General features: G+C 46.2%; 1 protein-coding gene across 3 annotated transcripts in view; it reads right to left on the bottom strand.

The window, feature by feature from the left end:
• Positions 1 to 341: 341 nt before the first annotated feature.
• The window catches only part of TAGAP (T cell activation RhoGTPase activating protein), a 54,513-nt gene continuing 38,725 nt past the window's right edge, over positions 342 to 16,129 (bottom strand). The window contains exons 3-12 of one of the 3 annotated variants that reach the window (XM_064447116.1): positions 8,854 to 8,895; positions 8,332 to 8,416; positions 8,169 to 8,222; positions 7,520 to 7,586; positions 5,883 to 6,055; positions 4,947 to 5,108; positions 4,367 to 4,476; positions 3,485 to 3,680; positions 2,771 to 2,888; positions 342 to 2,566 (exon numbers count right to left, since the gene is read on the bottom strand). In XM_064447116.1, the coding sequence (XP_064303186.1) occupies positions 1,389 to 2,566; positions 2,771 to 2,888; positions 3,485 to 3,680; positions 4,367 to 4,476; positions 4,947 to 5,108; positions 5,883 to 6,055; positions 7,520 to 7,586; positions 8,169 to 8,222; positions 8,332 to 8,416; positions 8,854 to 8,895 (2,185 nt within the window). In that variant the 3' untranslated portion in view covers positions 342 to 1,388. Of the gene's footprint in view, positions 2,567 to 2,770; positions 2,889 to 3,475; positions 3,681 to 4,366; positions 4,477 to 4,946; positions 5,109 to 5,882; positions 6,056 to 7,519; positions 7,587 to 8,168; positions 8,223 to 8,331; positions 8,417 to 8,853; positions 8,896 to 16,129 lie in introns of those variants that run through there. The other 2 variants (XM_064447117.1, XM_064447118.1) reach the window with 2 other exon arrangements.

The raw sequence follows: 16,129 nt of genomic DNA, 5'->3' as shown, positions 1-16,129 counted from the left end.
CTGGAAAACATAATACCTGAGATGCTGGTATGCTGTTTTCTAATCTGCTCCACTTTTGGAGCAGCATCACCTCTTTGCAGCTCCTTCTCCACCTCACTGATAAATGCTGTAACGTGGAAGTGTATCTTGTTTCCCTGACAGAGAGGGATTTGTACCGAAAATCTAGCCTGCAGCCTCTTACAATAACAATAGTGATACTGCTGGTCAGTTACTTTCCTTCCCACTACTTAGATACACCGTGTCATTCAAGCAGACCTGCAGTACCCATAGAATAGTAAAAAAGTAGGTAGAGTACACATAGGGCCTGGATGTTTTAAAGACAGACAATGGACAGTTTAGCGTTCATGCATAAAAATGTTTTATTGTAGTGAACTTACAAACGAAAAAACCAAAAGTCTTCCTGCTGCTGGCTCAAGGCTACACTGAGCCATAAAAAGGCAGGTAAATCCTATCCAAAACAAATTTGTACATTCCTATATGTAAAAACACATTGCACTTCCAGTCATTTTTACAACATAGGTACATGCCTGGGTTTTTGTTTGTTTGTTTGGGGCTTTTTTTGTCTTTTTTTTTTTTTTTTTAATTTAATGAGCTGCAGCTTTAACTACTTAAAGATGGAATCAAAAATATTTCCTTACAGGAGTTTTTGTTGTTTGGGGTTTTTTTCCCCTCATAAAAGGAAACCTGACGATACTTTTCTTTCTGCTTAGCCTGTCCAGTTTATTTAGACTAAAAGCACATGAGTTTTACTTGATACATTCCCATAACGACCTTGTACAGCTTCAGTGGCTCTAAACCCAGGCTCGGTATACAACACTAATGCTGTTCAGTGGTCAGCTCATTCTCACCACCAGCAAGCAGGAAGGGGGAATGGCAGCAGATGCAGGGAGTTTATGGAAGAGTGCTGAGGTGGCCTTGATGGCAGAACAGCTCTTCCTTACTTGGGGTAACTACCAGCTCACTTCTTAATGCAGAAAATCAGCAAAGTATTGCATCAGCCTGGCACACGTGTGACAAATGGCATGGAGTCTGTGACCATACAGAAAAGAAAAGGAAGGTGGGACAGGTTTTAATTGTCCTTTCAAGTGTGCAAATACAACACTGTTCATCAACTACTAACTAGTTTTTCCACACAACAGGTTATGTACAGCATATTCACTTATATTTTTTACATAGTAATACACAGGTCTTCCTCACCACCATCCCTTGCAGTGAAAGAATGTGACATGTTGAGGTGACAGACACTTCAGGAGACTCTCAAGGAAAAAGAAGTTCATGCAGACCTAGCTTATTCTTGGTCTCTTGAAAGGGAAATCTTACCAAGGATGAACAAATGTCTATTTTTACAATATTTACTTTGTACAGTGCGAAAAGAAGGGACACACTTTTTAAACATAGGATTCCTTAGCATACTGGATCTGGTCTACCTCAAAAACTGGCTGGCTGCACCTCCGAGCCACATACTCAAGTTTTTTCTTTTGACAGGATTCAGACATGGCTCTCATTCGGTAGACTCCTGGAGTCACAGGTAAACTCACACGGGAGTTTAATCCCACAGTGATGCTGAGGGTTTCAGTTTCCACATCAGAATCCTTCGCTGCGGAAACTCTGCCACTAGGTAAATCTCTTGGAGCCGTATATGCTGTGTCCTGTGCACAGCTGCTGCATGGATGAGGCGGCAAAGCATCTTGGTTTGACACCTTTAATCTCATAGTTTGAACTGTGAGACTGTGGGAGGGAACTTCAGTGGCCAGGCAGTTTTTAGTAGCCTCTTCATAAGAGGGTGGTCTTCCAGGATTCCTCTGGTCTACCTCTCTGAACACTTCATCAGCTGACCTGAAACGGGGCCTTTGCTGATATGCTACAGGCAATGGTTTGTCATCGTCAGGGCTGTTCTCCTGGACAACTCTGCAGGAGAACTGATCTTCTTTCTTTGTGAAACTGTCTCTCTGAAAACCCATGTTTTTTCCAGGCCCCCAACTCTGGGTTTTTAGTAGTGTTTTCCTGCGGTTTGCAAAAGAGAATGACATGGAGTGCTTTTTGATTTCTCTGCTAGGCATACTGCAGTCTTCAATGGCCTTGGTGGAAAAGGACTGGGGCCTATTTAAAAAAGTTTTTTTAGGACTAGAGGGTGAAACTACTGGGGAGCTGGTGAAGACTGAGCCATCAGAGCTCTCCAGGGAGCAACTGGAGGAAGTTTTGGGTAGAGAGTCAGTTGATAATTGGGAAGGTAAGATTGCAAGCCGTTTCTCCAGGGCCTCCAAACCTAGCTGTTTCTGCTGAACCGGAAAATTGTCCTCACTTTTGTTTAGCTTCTGATTCGTTATCCTGCCTTCAAGGTGGTTCTGGGAGGACAGGTCTGGCTCGGAGTACCTCCTGTCCATTGTGCTGATGTCATTTCTGAAATTAGTCAGTGAAGGGGCAGAGACGCGTGTCGGATTTCTTCTGCTCACACTAGTGGTCCTCCCTTTGGGATGCTCTGTCTGAGAGGTACGGGGGCTGCCTTCAGCTTCAGGATCTGGGCTGTCATAGGCAGAGTCATTCTGATGAGCAGCACATAGGTGTTCTGTGGGGAGAAAGCACCTGTTAGTTTTTACTGACCATCTGAGGACATTAGGGAACTATATGGGAAGAGTTCCTCTAGAAAAACACTGCAATAATGTATTGAACTCTATGCAACACACGTGTTTTCACAGATGTATTCCCATACCATATTAAAGAATTTGCCCCAGCACCCCCAGTCTGTGACATCCCCAGTCCTTTCTCATACCTGTGGAGCTGTCTGTGTGCTCCGGTGACGCCTCAGCCAAGGCACAGACAGAGAAGGCAATGTCCTCCCCAAATATTTCTGAGCAGTTGTTTATGAGGAACTCCACCAACACTGTCACCTGCACACAGAAAGATTATTCCAGTCAAAAAGGTCTGAAAACATATTAAACAGTCTTTCTGGCTCCTGCCTGCTGTCTTTGTATGAAGGGCAGCACAGAGCAGGGTGGCCTCTGCCAAAATCATAGAATCATAGAATACCAGGTTGGAAGGGACATCAAGGATCATCTGGTCCAACCTTTCTTGGCAAAAAATCCTAGCTTAAAGTCAAAGGGTGAGTCCACTCTGGAGGGTGAGGCCTGATGCTGCAGACTAACTGATCTGCCCCAATAGAAACAAAACGCCATCAGCTGCAGCTTCACCCTCGTTGCCCAGAGGGCCCACAGGTGGCAATGCCCACCAGGTGCCCCTTGCTCTCTGCATACAAAGTATTCAGGAGCTGTGATACAGCGTAGGGGACTGCAGGGCAACTGTTACTTTTGCTCAGAGGAGGCGAGACAAGGGACAGCCTTGCCCATCACGTTACGGGCACCTGAGCTGGGAGGCACCCCCAATGTCCAGGGGCGCTGTTTTGTTCAGCTTCTACCATGGCAGTGGGATCCCTCTGGATGGCCCTGAGCTGCCCCAAAAAGGGTGGCTGCTTACGAGCTCAACACACCTTGTCATTCATCTCCTTCTGGACTTCCAGGGGGAGCGTGTTGTCCGTCTCTGGGCTCAGCATATTTGGGCCAATGCAGATGGCCAGATTGCTGGAGTCCATCCTGTTGGTCTCAGCGTTCTGGCTGATGTGGTGGAGCAGAGACAGCAAGTGCTTGAGCAAGACAAGGTTTGGTCGAGGCAGTTTGTCAGCCACCCTGCATGAACACAAACAAAATGGGACATTAATTCATGGTGCAGCAGCCTCTACTTCTTTAACTGAGCAAGTCTCAATTAAACTCAGAGAGATGATGCTTCCTCTAGTACGAGGCATGCATGTGCTTTTTTCACTGCTTAGCAGAAGTATCATTCAGAAATCCCCAAATGAGCGTGTGGTTAATTATGAGATCTTGAATTACAAGGTCTTGCCTGAAAGGCAAGTATTACAGCAGTCCATGTCCTTGAGCAGATGAGGTGGCATCAGGAGACGTCACTGGAGGCTTCCCAAAGGCACGTGAAAGCCTGCAGTTGTGCTGTGCATATTTCAAAGCACTCCCAGTCAGCCTGTACATCTGCTCTTTCTAAAGAGCAAAACATGGCCGTGGTCTCCATGTGCCTGACTTCACCGCCAGCAGATGTGAAGGCTCCCTGCCAGTGCCTGTCCCACAGCAACTATGATAGCTGTGACACCGCAGCCTCTCTCCCCTTCCTATGCTAGTCGTTTCGTACAGCAATCTCAAATACCTGCAGGAAGTGCTGCTCCTAGAGCCCTATAGACCAAAGCCCATGGAGCAATAGCAAGATGAGATAATTGACAGGCTTTTAGGTAAGACTCTCAATTTTGAGAGACGTTACTGGCCTCTACCAGCCACTCCATCACATTGGGACTGATTGCAAAACTTACTCTTTCAATTCTTCAATTTTCTCCTGCTTGCTTGGCTTCTCCAGAGCTTGCATCCACTTCTCATAGAGGTCAGCCAATAGGAGTTTGGAGGGAATATTTCGGAGGAAGTCCTGCAAGGTCAAGAGATTTAGATGAGGCTTTGCACACTACCCCTGATCACACAGGGAGCATCACTGTGACATGGGCTCAGCAGGAGGCAGGCTGGCTTGAGCCACATGACTTGAGCATTGGCAGAGCAGTGGGGTTCACAAGAACATGCCAAGTACACTAGCTTTGGTGTAGTAAATGGGACCCAGCTCTTTCCTGCTTCTCATTCACCCATAAATCTCAGTATTCCCCCACGGGGAGGATGCTGAGGAGGAAGACAAAGTGAGTTTCCTGCAGGCATGTAGGAAATCGGTGGCACAACATATGGGACTGAAAATCATGTGGAAAAGGAAAATGCCAGACCTTCCTAAGCCTGAAACATTTAGCCTGGCTTTGCTCTGCCTGTAGCTTGGAGTCCCACCTAGGTCAGCTGTGGGGACTGGAGTGGGCCTGTGCAGGTTAGCAATGTCCTCCCACTACTGCAGGAGCTCACCTTCAAGCCCACTGCCAGCAGGTGCACAGATTTGCTTTTCAAATCAACATTCCCGCCTTTGTTTAGGTCCTCCTTCAACTCCTTTCGTGCTTTCTCGTTGGCAGCTTTTCTGAATATCCCTTCAGTGGAAGGTCCTTTCAAATACAGTATAGCTAGGAGATCCTGCAGGGAAAAAAACAGACAGGAATAAGAGAACTGTTACTTGGGTGAAGAAAGGTTCTTTGGCAAGTGAATATTTAGAAACAGAAGAAAAATTGTCTGGAGGTATACTGTGCTCTAATTAGGTCAGTATCTAGTTCTTGCTCCAAGGAGATGACAAAGGCAATAACCTGATTTTCCCTCAACCCACCCTCTTTTGGGACTGGTGAATTCCACTAACTTCAGTGGAGTCATCCCTGCTTCCTTCCAGAAGAAAACAAGGGATGGCTTAAATCTTGGTTCAAAGCCTCTCCCTCCCAAGCCAGGCAAATATTACTTAGAAGAGCCAAAAGCCTGCCTATTGGAAAAGTCAACTCAGTGGGAGAACCGTCACAAAACTGTTTTTATCCAGAAGATGGAGTTTAGATATTTGTCAGTGCCAGTCCATAGCTGAACAGAAATCCTTGTTCAAGAAATCTTTGGAAGTTTATGCTGCTGAAAGATTCATTTAAAAGACTTCCGTAATCACAGATGTTTATACTAAGGAGCAGATCTTCCTCTAGTCCTGGTCCTGGGCTGTCTTCATTCAAAGTTACTTCCATGAAAGTTGGGTGGGCTGGACAAAACCCGCACCCCCGACCCTTTCTACATCTGGGATGGGCCCTGAGCTTATCAGGTTTGTGTGTGGAGGGGAAACACCAAAATCACTCATCTCCTGGGTGCTGCAGCACAAGTACTGGGGATCCTGCCACACACTGGAAGCCAGAGGTATGATAACTGTATCACAGGCTTGCTTACCTGGATGGGTTGGGGCAGTGTGTCATCTTCCCCACAGATAAGTGCCAGAGGTTGGCCAAACAGAGCAATTTTGGCACCCAAGCCTAGCTGCCCTGGGAAGTTCCCACTGGTAGAGCTTCGTCTCAGAGTAAATGACTGCGATATCACCTTCTTTTTTTTCTTTGTTCCATCTGCTGCAAGCAAAAGGAAAGCAAAAAATCACTTAAAAAAACCCCCAGCACTCTAGGTCTCTAGGTAGCCATTCATCTGTGTGCAGTGCAGAGATGGAGATATATGTTGAAACAATTCAAACTAAACAAGGAGAAACTGAAAGACAACTAAGTGGTTACTAAGGAAACAACTGCCTAAACTGTAAAACTGTGACCATCCCTCTAAGGCCACCACCTTTCCTGTTTTTGGGTTGTTTTGTTTTTTTTACATTCTAGTCACTGTTTCTTCTTAGAGAGTGGGAACATACAACGAAAAGAAATAACAGCATTTACAGAGATTTTTGATATTGCAGTGGTTTACATGATAACTATCTAAGACAGATAATCACTTGGGCAGCCAGCAATGTGGTCTTACTGTGCCCCAGCCTTAGGGCAAGAGTAGAACTAGGGGCTTTTGCTTTTCATCCTCTTTCACAGGCTGAAATGAAAACACTCAGCTCTGCCAGCTTCGGAGCCAGCTCTAATGATAGTGGTCCTGCTAGAGCTAGTGCCTGCCCCCTGTCAGCCAGCTAGTGGAAGGTAATGCTTGGTCCAGAGGATGGGAGCATCACAGTAGGGCCATCATTGGCTTCAGGGTTAGAAATCTCTTAGCATGGGTTTTGCATCTGCATCTTAAAGAGGAGGGCATGCTAGGAATTTGGAGATGATGGTTGTATCAGGATGAGGTGTGGCTTTTTCAAAAACAATGAGAGAAGGATCTTTTTACTAGAAAGCTTCCTAAAGGAGTTGCCTTCTGCAAATTTCCTATAAAGGACTTGCCCTCTACTCCAAAATGAAGTTGTCTTACGCAGATGAGAATGTCTCAGGACCTGTATTTGTGGCTTCGCACAAGTCCTTGGTAGGGAGGGGTTAAAAGCTATGAGAAAGCCACATAACATTATAGTATCATACAAAATGTTTGCTTCTGATCCTCCTGAAAGTTGATCTGATGTGATGGTCTGCTCCAAATCTGACCCTGCCCTTCTAATAGTCTCCTCTGGGTTGCTTACAGGTGCTGAGGTTTTGCATGGCAAGAGAAAACAAGTGCTGTTGCTGCTGCAAAAAGGGTTTATTTGCTCTGGCGTGCAACCGCTGGTAGCTGTACTCGCTTGCAGTGCCACACCTCAGTGGTGATGCTTCAGTGAGAAAGGAGCACATTTACTTCCCATCGCTGCCAGGGAACACAATGAAATGTCACTCTGAGGACCAGGGAACAGAGATAGAAGACCACTGGCACTCAGCACTGCCACCTCTGCCGCTAAGCATAAGGGAAAGAGGTCATCTGCAAGAGAGTGGCACTCCAGCGGTTAAGCTGCCTCCTGAATGGGACTGAGGGCTGTGGATTGCTTACAGGGAGGTGAAGCAGGCAGTTTTGGGTGGTTTTGTAGAAGCGCCAGCTAGCAAGCATTATATCAGAAGGCAATTCCTCAGTTTGTTTTTAAAACTCACCAGTCAAGAGGCAAAGTCCATCTTCAGTATCTGCTGGAACCAGCGGGGGACATTTCTTGGCATCAGCCTGCAAGAAGCATGTTGGTGTTACAGAGCTGCCACCAGCAGCGATGGCCACCTGCGAGTTGCTGCAGCTCCTCAGAAATGTGTGGGAGGCTCCGGGGAATAACCAGAGCAAACCTAACACCTGCCGAAGAGGTGACACTGCCCAATAGAGGTGTTTGTGGTAACCCCTGCAGCCAGCCACCCCAGACCTGCCCAGGAGGTCCCAACCTCGTGCTCTTTCAGGCTGCTCTTTCAATTGAGAGAAGCCACAGCTGGACACAGCCTGCCCTCCTGTGTCCTCCCCTGGCACTGGAGATTTCCTCCCAGACTTCTCCAGGGAGCCTTGATGGCTTCAGGGCCTGCCAGATTCCTGAGCAAAGCTCCCCAGGAGCCCTGAAAATGCACTGGCTGCTCACAGCGATGCCCAGCTCCTGCATAGTGCTGCATGGAGTTGCTTTCAAAGGGCTCTGCCCACTGGTGGGTAATGGTAGGCAGCCGGTACTGGTAGACAGCAGGCAGTTCCTACAGAGCCCACCCCTACTTCGCTAAGATACCTCACATCAGTACCCACAACGAGTCTCGGGGAAATGTAGCAGCTGCTTACCTCTGACTGGCACTCGATCAGACTCTCCATGTTCCCAGCATTTAGTGTCTTTGACTAGGCAAGAAAACAAAGACACTACGTGAGTAACTGAATGCTATAGTTTAGAAATCAGAGCTTTTCAAAATCACTCAGTTGACAGAGCTGAAACAGTAAAGATACTCACGGTATTACAGCTGCTTAACACTTTCATTAGGAGTTTGATCGGGGGAGCTCTGGACACTCTGGTTTCCTTTGGTCCTTTTGTTTGCCTGTTTATTGAACAGGGAATGGACAAAGAAAGTTTTGTAAAACTGCACCCTTCTTGTCTTTCTCCTCTGCAAGCCAGTCTAACATTTAAGTATGATCCTGAACAAGCAAGATATCCCACACAAGTCAATCATAAAGCCCTTCTCTGGAAGGCACTCAGCCCTGCTGCTCTATTTGCCTCTTGATTAAAACAGGAAAAAAGCAGCTTTCCATTTTTAATCCATGCAAAAAATGAGCAAGTGGTGACAGCTATGTGAGGTTGTTGTTAATCTGCAAACACAAGGCTAAGCAACTCAGTCAGCTCTGCCCATGAGCTACACTTAGCAGTGGGTGCACCTCTCCCCCATCTATATTTCTGTACATCTCTGTGCAGCTGTGTCTGGAGCATTCCACTGACTTCAACCATGATGCCACAGATTTAATCCCAGGGAGTACTTACCCAAGGAGGGAGTCCAGCCAGAGCTCCTTCACTTCCCGTGAACTGCAGAGGAAAGGAGAAACAGCATCACTCCCCACTGCTACTAATCCTTTGGACAAAGGCAAGTGACTAAACAGTTCAACCCCACGAGTGCTCCCTTATATATACGGACAGGAAGAAGCGTCATGGGGCAGGACTGAGACACTACAAAATTTCTGGCTTCCTCTTTCCTTTTAAAGAAGCTACTTTTTTTCCTTAAAGAAAAAAAAAAGCACCCTTGTAGCTGTTATGGATGGAAAAGATGAGACACTCGCCAGGTAAAGGTTCCATCTAGCATCACTAGTGTGAGGTGGGATGTGCAGAGGGGGCTGCAGTGTGGGCAGCTTCTTACCATTAAAGGGCAGTGGGTACAGTCTGTCCTCTGACTCTCAGAGACCTTAGAATTTGCAGTTTAAAGATACACCACCAGATCAAGTTACACTATGAAAAGTTAAAAAGATGTGGGTGTGGAATAGACAGGATTCAGAGAAATGTTTTTGTATATTTTTTTAAAACTAATAGCAACATTTTACTGTCTGCAAGCAGGTGTAGACACACACTTTGCCAGTGCCAACTAGTTCTTAAGAATCCAAGCACTGGACCTCTGTAGAAGAAGTGGTGTAATGTAATAATACAGTAATATATGACAACATGTAATAAAAAGTCTTGCTTAAATTATGTCTTAGGAAGAATTATGTGTCCAAGTAATAAAGTTTAATTCAATTGAAGAAATTAAAAAAAATCTCCCTGTACCTCTTCAGGGTCATTTCTGACATCCCCCCAAACCCGGGCACATCAGGAACGTAAGGACAACAGTACTCATTCTAGGAGGCCACGTTTGATGTTAAATGCTTATTAGTTCCACTCATTCATTGACAGAGGCAAATTACAACCCGGTATTCTGGGTACCAGTCTTTTGATCTAGTGAAAAAGAGGGCCTAAGGCTGAGAGCCAAAGGGTCAGGAATATTTCATCGGTGTATTTAGGTGGATAGCACGCTTGTAAAACTGTGGTCTCTGCTGCTTCCCCCAGTGGATGCTCCTCCCCTGGTGGATGCTCCGTTTCCTGCTTGCAGGGGACGAGGCTGTGTTGTAGCACAGCTCTTTGCAGATTTATGTCATGGCTACATCCGCTGTTGAATTCACCCTGAAAGCCGTTCTTTGCTTAACCACTTCAGTCCTGGCCCATGTAGTACTGACCCCAGTTGTCATGCAAAAGAGACAGGCGGTCTCAGCTTGGCTCTGGCAGAAATCCAAGGTGCAAAATTCACTTTTGGTTAGACGGAGATGTGCCCAGAAGGGCAAAAGGAGAGCTGCCCTGCATTTGCAGGGGAAGATGATGTAGATGGCCTTTCAAGTTCTCCTGAGGCCCATCACTTCCATGCTTCTGTAGAGAAACCAGCTTGTAGACTTGTTTAGGGCTGAAGCTTACAGGAATCTAAATCAATTACTCTGCAGGCCTGTGCATTTAACACTGATCTTTTACTCACTGGTGTAACTGATTTTTTGTTAATTAGCAGTCCCGTGACATCTGTCATTTCTCTACTAAATTCCATGGGTTGATGCACGTTTTTGCAGAAATATTGTCATCCTGCATCTTGTTCTTCTGAGAATTTCTTCCAAGGCTTGCTGGCAGCTCCAGCACCCCTGCTGATAGTCCCAGCGGGATTTCTGGGACAAGGGGTATCTATTTTTCGGTACATCTTTTAAATGTGTATCTAAACATATCTGTCTGTTAAGTATCTTGGAGGCTTAAGGGACCTATGCAATTCAGTTCTGCCTTGCTCTCACTTCCAGCACCCTACACAGACGTATTTCTGAGCTCAGCCTGTTGCGCGATTAAGACATGGGGTTTGATCTGGAAAATGTGCTACTCGTGCAGAAAATGGGAGTTTAATAGGTGGTGATTAGCCAGGCCAGAAGCTTAGATTACAAATAGGGCACAGCTGTACACAGAGCATAATGCTTTGAATTTCCCCGGAGGAAAACATACAGTAATGGGTGGTGCATCAACAGCACATCACCAGACTGTCTGTTGGTGCATGCTGCTGTATCGCTGTCTAATTAGTTCCCATCTATTAACAGTTATGGGGATATAATGGCCATTGTATGTGGAAGGTATGTGTATAGGCCTGCCTGCCCATATGGAAAACAATTCAGGGTGGTTTTTTTACCCTTATGATAGCATTCATTTTTGATAGCTCTTGTATGGTGTGTATCACAAACAATTTGTGTATCACAAAAAGCAGGTTATTTCATTAGGACAAACATGCCCTGTCTGAATAACGGACATCCTAAAAAGCTATGGTTTGGTGGAGTAATTGTATGGTCGCACAGATGAAGCTTGGCTGTATTTGTGAAAAGCAGTTAGCAAACATGTGCTGGCTCCTGTTGAGCACTGCAGGGCTGCATGCAGGATCTCAAGGTCACAAGATCTGCTGCACCAGGTGGGTGAAGACAGGAGGACCAGCACAGCATGAGCTGCCCTCTCACCTGCCAGCCAAAGAAGCTTCACAGCTTCCACGGCTAGTGTGTAAAGGGTAACGTAGATATAGCTACCAAAGCTGGTGTCCGCATGAATGTTAACAGAAAAGGCCTGTCGTATGGGATATTTACAAATGAAGGTCCCTTACATGAACAGCTTCTCTCCTTTAAGAGACCAATTCCTTCTCTGCCACCCAGCTCTGCTTTGCAGACTCAGAGCCTTTGCTATGGTCTGCCCCTCAGTTTGGTACAGACCTTATACCACGATGCATTAGAGTACAATGGCTTTTCAGAACGACAGTGTACAGTACAATGTAAGGTTTGTACCACAGCGGTTGCCCTAGGGCAGGCGGGGTAGATAGCAGATGGCTTGGGCACACCTGGGGCCGTTTTCAAGGAGATGTGTTTCTCCCACACCATCCCTGAATAAATTAATGCACTCTCCTTCAAAGACACGGGGACGTTTACACAGAGATCAGGGTGTGGAAGAGGGGGTGGACTTGTAAGAGTTTTGTAGAACTAGCTTGTGTATGAGCTCTTCCCCTCCTGTACATCAGGTTGCTTCCCCAGTTCTGCTCAGGTGCTTTGCATTCACTGGAGGGAAAGCAGGAGTGGGCAGGTCTCGCAGAGCAGCAGATCCTGGGTAAATCCAGGCCTCTTGGGACTGGCTTTGTTCCTCGAGGGTGAAGCATTTTCCTTGTAGAAGCCAGGACATCAGATTGAGGCCTGTGCTTCCCCCTGGGCCCAGGCAGCCCCTCTCCTCCCCCAGGCCACGGCTGCATTTGTGGTCCACTCTCAAGTCCACCTTGTCCAGCCAGGTTTTTGAGAGAAGGCTTATACAGCACTTTCCGCCAACACAGACTAAATGGTGATTTTTCCCCTTTGTGTGAGCTATAGTCAAGTTAGGCGTTTTCTCCTCTTTTCTTCTCTCTCCCTTTACACTGTAGTTCAGTGAAGCACCACAGACAGTAGCAATGAAGGGGCAGCATCAGCTGGGAAGAGAAAGGAATCAGGAACTGATAGTAAGCACAAGAAGAAAAGCACAAATCTGCTGTGGCTGGAAAGCGTCTGTTTTTCTTCTCTCCTTATCAAACCACAAATGGGAAAATCCCAGCCACAGCATTGTTTATTTCAACGCTACTTTCACAAATGTTTGACATGATGGCTCTTAAAAATGGGGGAGGGTGTGAATGAATCCTGAAACCTGTCTTCAGCCTGTTGTCATACCAGCAAGGAAGGAGCAGGAGCATAGCTGTGAGAAGGGTACAGCAGGACACGCCTGGAGCAGTGACTCTTTCAAGCCCATATAGAGCAGAAGGAGCTGAGTTCTGCACCGCTGCCTCTCTGTGTGGAAAAGGGGTTGTATTCCAGTCTTGTCTCTACTGGCACGATTGTGTCTTCCGGGGGACGATAGGAACATTTACCAAAATAAGGAAAGCAATTATGCCAAAGTCAGAGAGTTGCTGGGTTGAGTTTTTTTGGAAAGGAAAGCCCTGCACGATCTGTCCATGGACTCAAAGAACAGAGTGGTGTGTGGGTTGCTGAAAATAGGTCACAGTTCTACCTGTCTTCTGAAGGCAGCTCTAATTTCCTACCACTTTCCAGAGTGTGCTGCAGATTGCACAGGCACGGTTCAGGGTTTCATCACAGAAATGAGGGTGGCTTGAGCTTTAATCAGGCCATTCCCTACCCCCTACCTGTAACAGTTCAGGCCGAGATCCATCAACCCAGCTGGTGCTGAACTCCTACAGTTTTAGTCACATGGGACCTGGGCTCATGCTAACCCTCCCTTTGGAAAGTGAAACCCACTGGCGATTTCTCCCGGCTCTGCTCTGCTATTTTTACCCTTAATCAGACATCAAGGTTAGACTGCAACGTGAGGTAGATTGCACCACTCTTCTACACACTGGGTGACTATTGCACAGGAAAAAGTTACAAATCAAAAATATTGTAAGAACAGCCCAAGGTGTGTTCTGTGCCCTTCCCATGACAACCTTTTGGTTGTATTTGCTTTGCAGGATGGTTTGTTTATTCTTTCATGGGTGCTCCCCCCAAGACTAAGTTGGCAGCTCTAAAATTTTTTACCAGTCATCAGCTGACTGGTTCCAATGGGGTTTTTTCAGCTATGAAGGGCAGGCATATGTCGACCACTTTTCCAAAGAGCCTGTGCTGGTTGGTGTTCAGTCGTGTCTGAATTCAGCTTGCTGTTGTATCTTGGCTGCGCTTAGGAATCACTCATTCCCTGGGCTCCCCGAGGTGGCCAGCATGAAGGAGTCTGGGAGTTGAAGTTGCCGATCATTTCTGACACTGCAGATGCAGATCTAAAATGTTGCTCCCTTGCAACAATAATAGAGAATAATAATAGAGAATAATAGAGAATATGTGTAATTAAGTCTGAATTCTATCCTTTTCAAGATTTCTGGTTGAAGGTACTCAAAATGTATTGAAAAGTGAGATGCTACTCACTTTTTTGTTACACCATCAGGTTTCTCACTTATTTTGCTTCTTTATGTTCATTTGCAAATCAGAAACTGAGATGTGCTTTTCTACCAAGTTCATTTGCTCTCAAAGATCATATTTCTTACTGAATCCAGAGGTGTGAATCTTGATTTTGCTTTTCAGGATTAATACAAATGTTTTCAATTTTTGTTGATGTAGGCTTGTATTTCTCCTGCTTCTGCACCTTGTGTTTTGTTTTGAATTTCAGCATCAAAACAATCTCAGATCTCAAAATGAGACTCAGTGGAAACCACAGGTAACCTGGATTTCACACCAAATTCTAACCTGCCTGTGATTTTCAGGCATAAGTCATCTCACATCTCACATCTCACAAAAGATCTGCTGACTGCCAGTGGCCTAGGAGCCAGTCTGGAATGAGACCAAGAAAACTTGGCCTGAGTGTAATTGTGGGTTTCATTTTGTATGTGTCCCAGTGATACAAAAACTAGAAAAGAGAGCCAGGATCAGGAGTGGCATGACCTTACAACTCCCCTGGTAGAACAGGAGTTGATCCAGGCACAGCAAGTGCTCGTGGCCATGATCACAGCTGTCACTGTAGATACCCAGGAGGAACAACCAGAATTTCCCCATCCTTCACCTCCAGCTGGCCTCCTCTGAGCCCCAGTGGTATGATGGGAATAGCCCCAAACTCTTCATCATAGCAATGCCCTTGTGAGTTTGTCATTCCTGTGTTGTACCTGCTTCCTAAGTAATAAGTAGAACTGCCAGTAACCAGGCCCTCTTCACCACTACATTAACAATGAATGGGAACATTTATAACCACACACCTGGACTCTATCCTCCAGGCAAAAGCAATGTCAGGCAAGGCCAATCTTTTCAAGCACAACTCTACTGGCTGCGGTTAAAATCCCCTGAGCACATTGGACCCTGTACTTTGGAAGAGTTATTTGCTGTCATGCCCTCTGTCCTTGTGCATATACATCCACACAAAGCAAAATAAAATGTTCTTCTGCAAAGTTTTGGCCACCCATCAAAATCAAGATGATAAATTCAAAACAAACATCTCCATATTAGCTGGTGATTGCCATATTGTTGCTATTAGCAACAGCTGCTGTATTAGTGTTTTATATAAACTCTCCACTTTGGTATTGCTATCCCGTTTTAAAGCGGGACTACCTTATGAGGATTTCAGAAAGCAAATGCTTCTCCTGCCGCAGGGCACCACGAGGTCTCTGGGCAAACGGGACTGTTGCTACTGTCGCAGAGGGGACACACGGAGGGTGGAGGTGCTCTGCGCCACAGCTGCCGTGGGTCAGGGCAAGCCAGCCTTGGGTACCAGCACCGACCCACCGACCAGCACAGCTGGCGGGTGGCGAGGGCTGCCCACCTGGAACCAGGGCAGCCAGGTCCTTCCCTCCACATTTGCAAAAGCACAGTGACTCTTTCAGGCTGGGAATAAGAGGGGAACTCCCACCCTCCAGAGCAAGCAGGACTTGGGATCGCCTGCTAGTGAGAGTGGGGTGAGGGGAAGAAAAAATACTTTTGAGCTTGAGTTCAGCTATATCAGCTTATTGCTGGAGAGGGCTCAGCTTGAAGGCCAGGCTGTTCTGTTCAGGACTGCATTCCTGCAAATTTGACCATTAATTACTGCTGCTGCCATGCAGACCAGGTGCTGTTATGGCTGCATTTGTTTATTCCACTCATGTATGCCTGCTCTGAACCCTGCCTTTGCTTTCAGATCTGTAGACACTGCACAGAGGTAACAGTGAGGGGTACACAGAGAAGGTACCTGCGTGCCACCATGTCCATTTCCCTGTTCAGCAGTGGCTGAGGCTTGAATAGAAGATTTTGTTCTCCCTCTCCACTTCCTTTTAAAGGTTTGTTTGTGCTTTACCTTTTCTCCCATTTATCAGATGAGTATGTTTCTTTGGGATTTTTCTCTCGGAAAACAGTCGCTGTGTGTGGTCTTAGTCTTGAACTGCCTTATTTAGTATTAGCAAGAAAGTTTGCAAGGGGAGGATATATCTTTAACCAGGCCAACTGATATAGGTGCAAACCCCTTCCTTAGGTCTGAAGGGAAATGCCAGTCTTCGATCTATGGACCAGTTGAGAAAAAGTGCTCTGAGTTTTACTAGATACATTAATCAGTTACACTGTTACTTGTTAAGGTAAGATAGGCACCCTAGAAGTACCTGAAGAAGGGTCTTGTCAAAGACAGACTGAATTCTCTTACCTTTGGGCACCATAAGATATAAAAATGCTAAGCCAAAAGATGTACAGCCCAGCAACTGCTGTAACATTTGTGTAAATCAAAG

Source organism: Phalacrocorax carbo, chromosome 3, assembly GCF_963921805.1.
Source record: "Phalacrocorax carbo chromosome 3, bPhaCar2.1, whole genome shotgun sequence".
NCBI lineage: Eukaryota > Metazoa > Chordata > Aves > Suliformes > Phalacrocoracidae > Phalacrocorax > Phalacrocorax carbo.
Note: the sequence above shows the minus strand (reverse complement) of the source record. Positions and strands in the feature narration are given on the sequence as shown.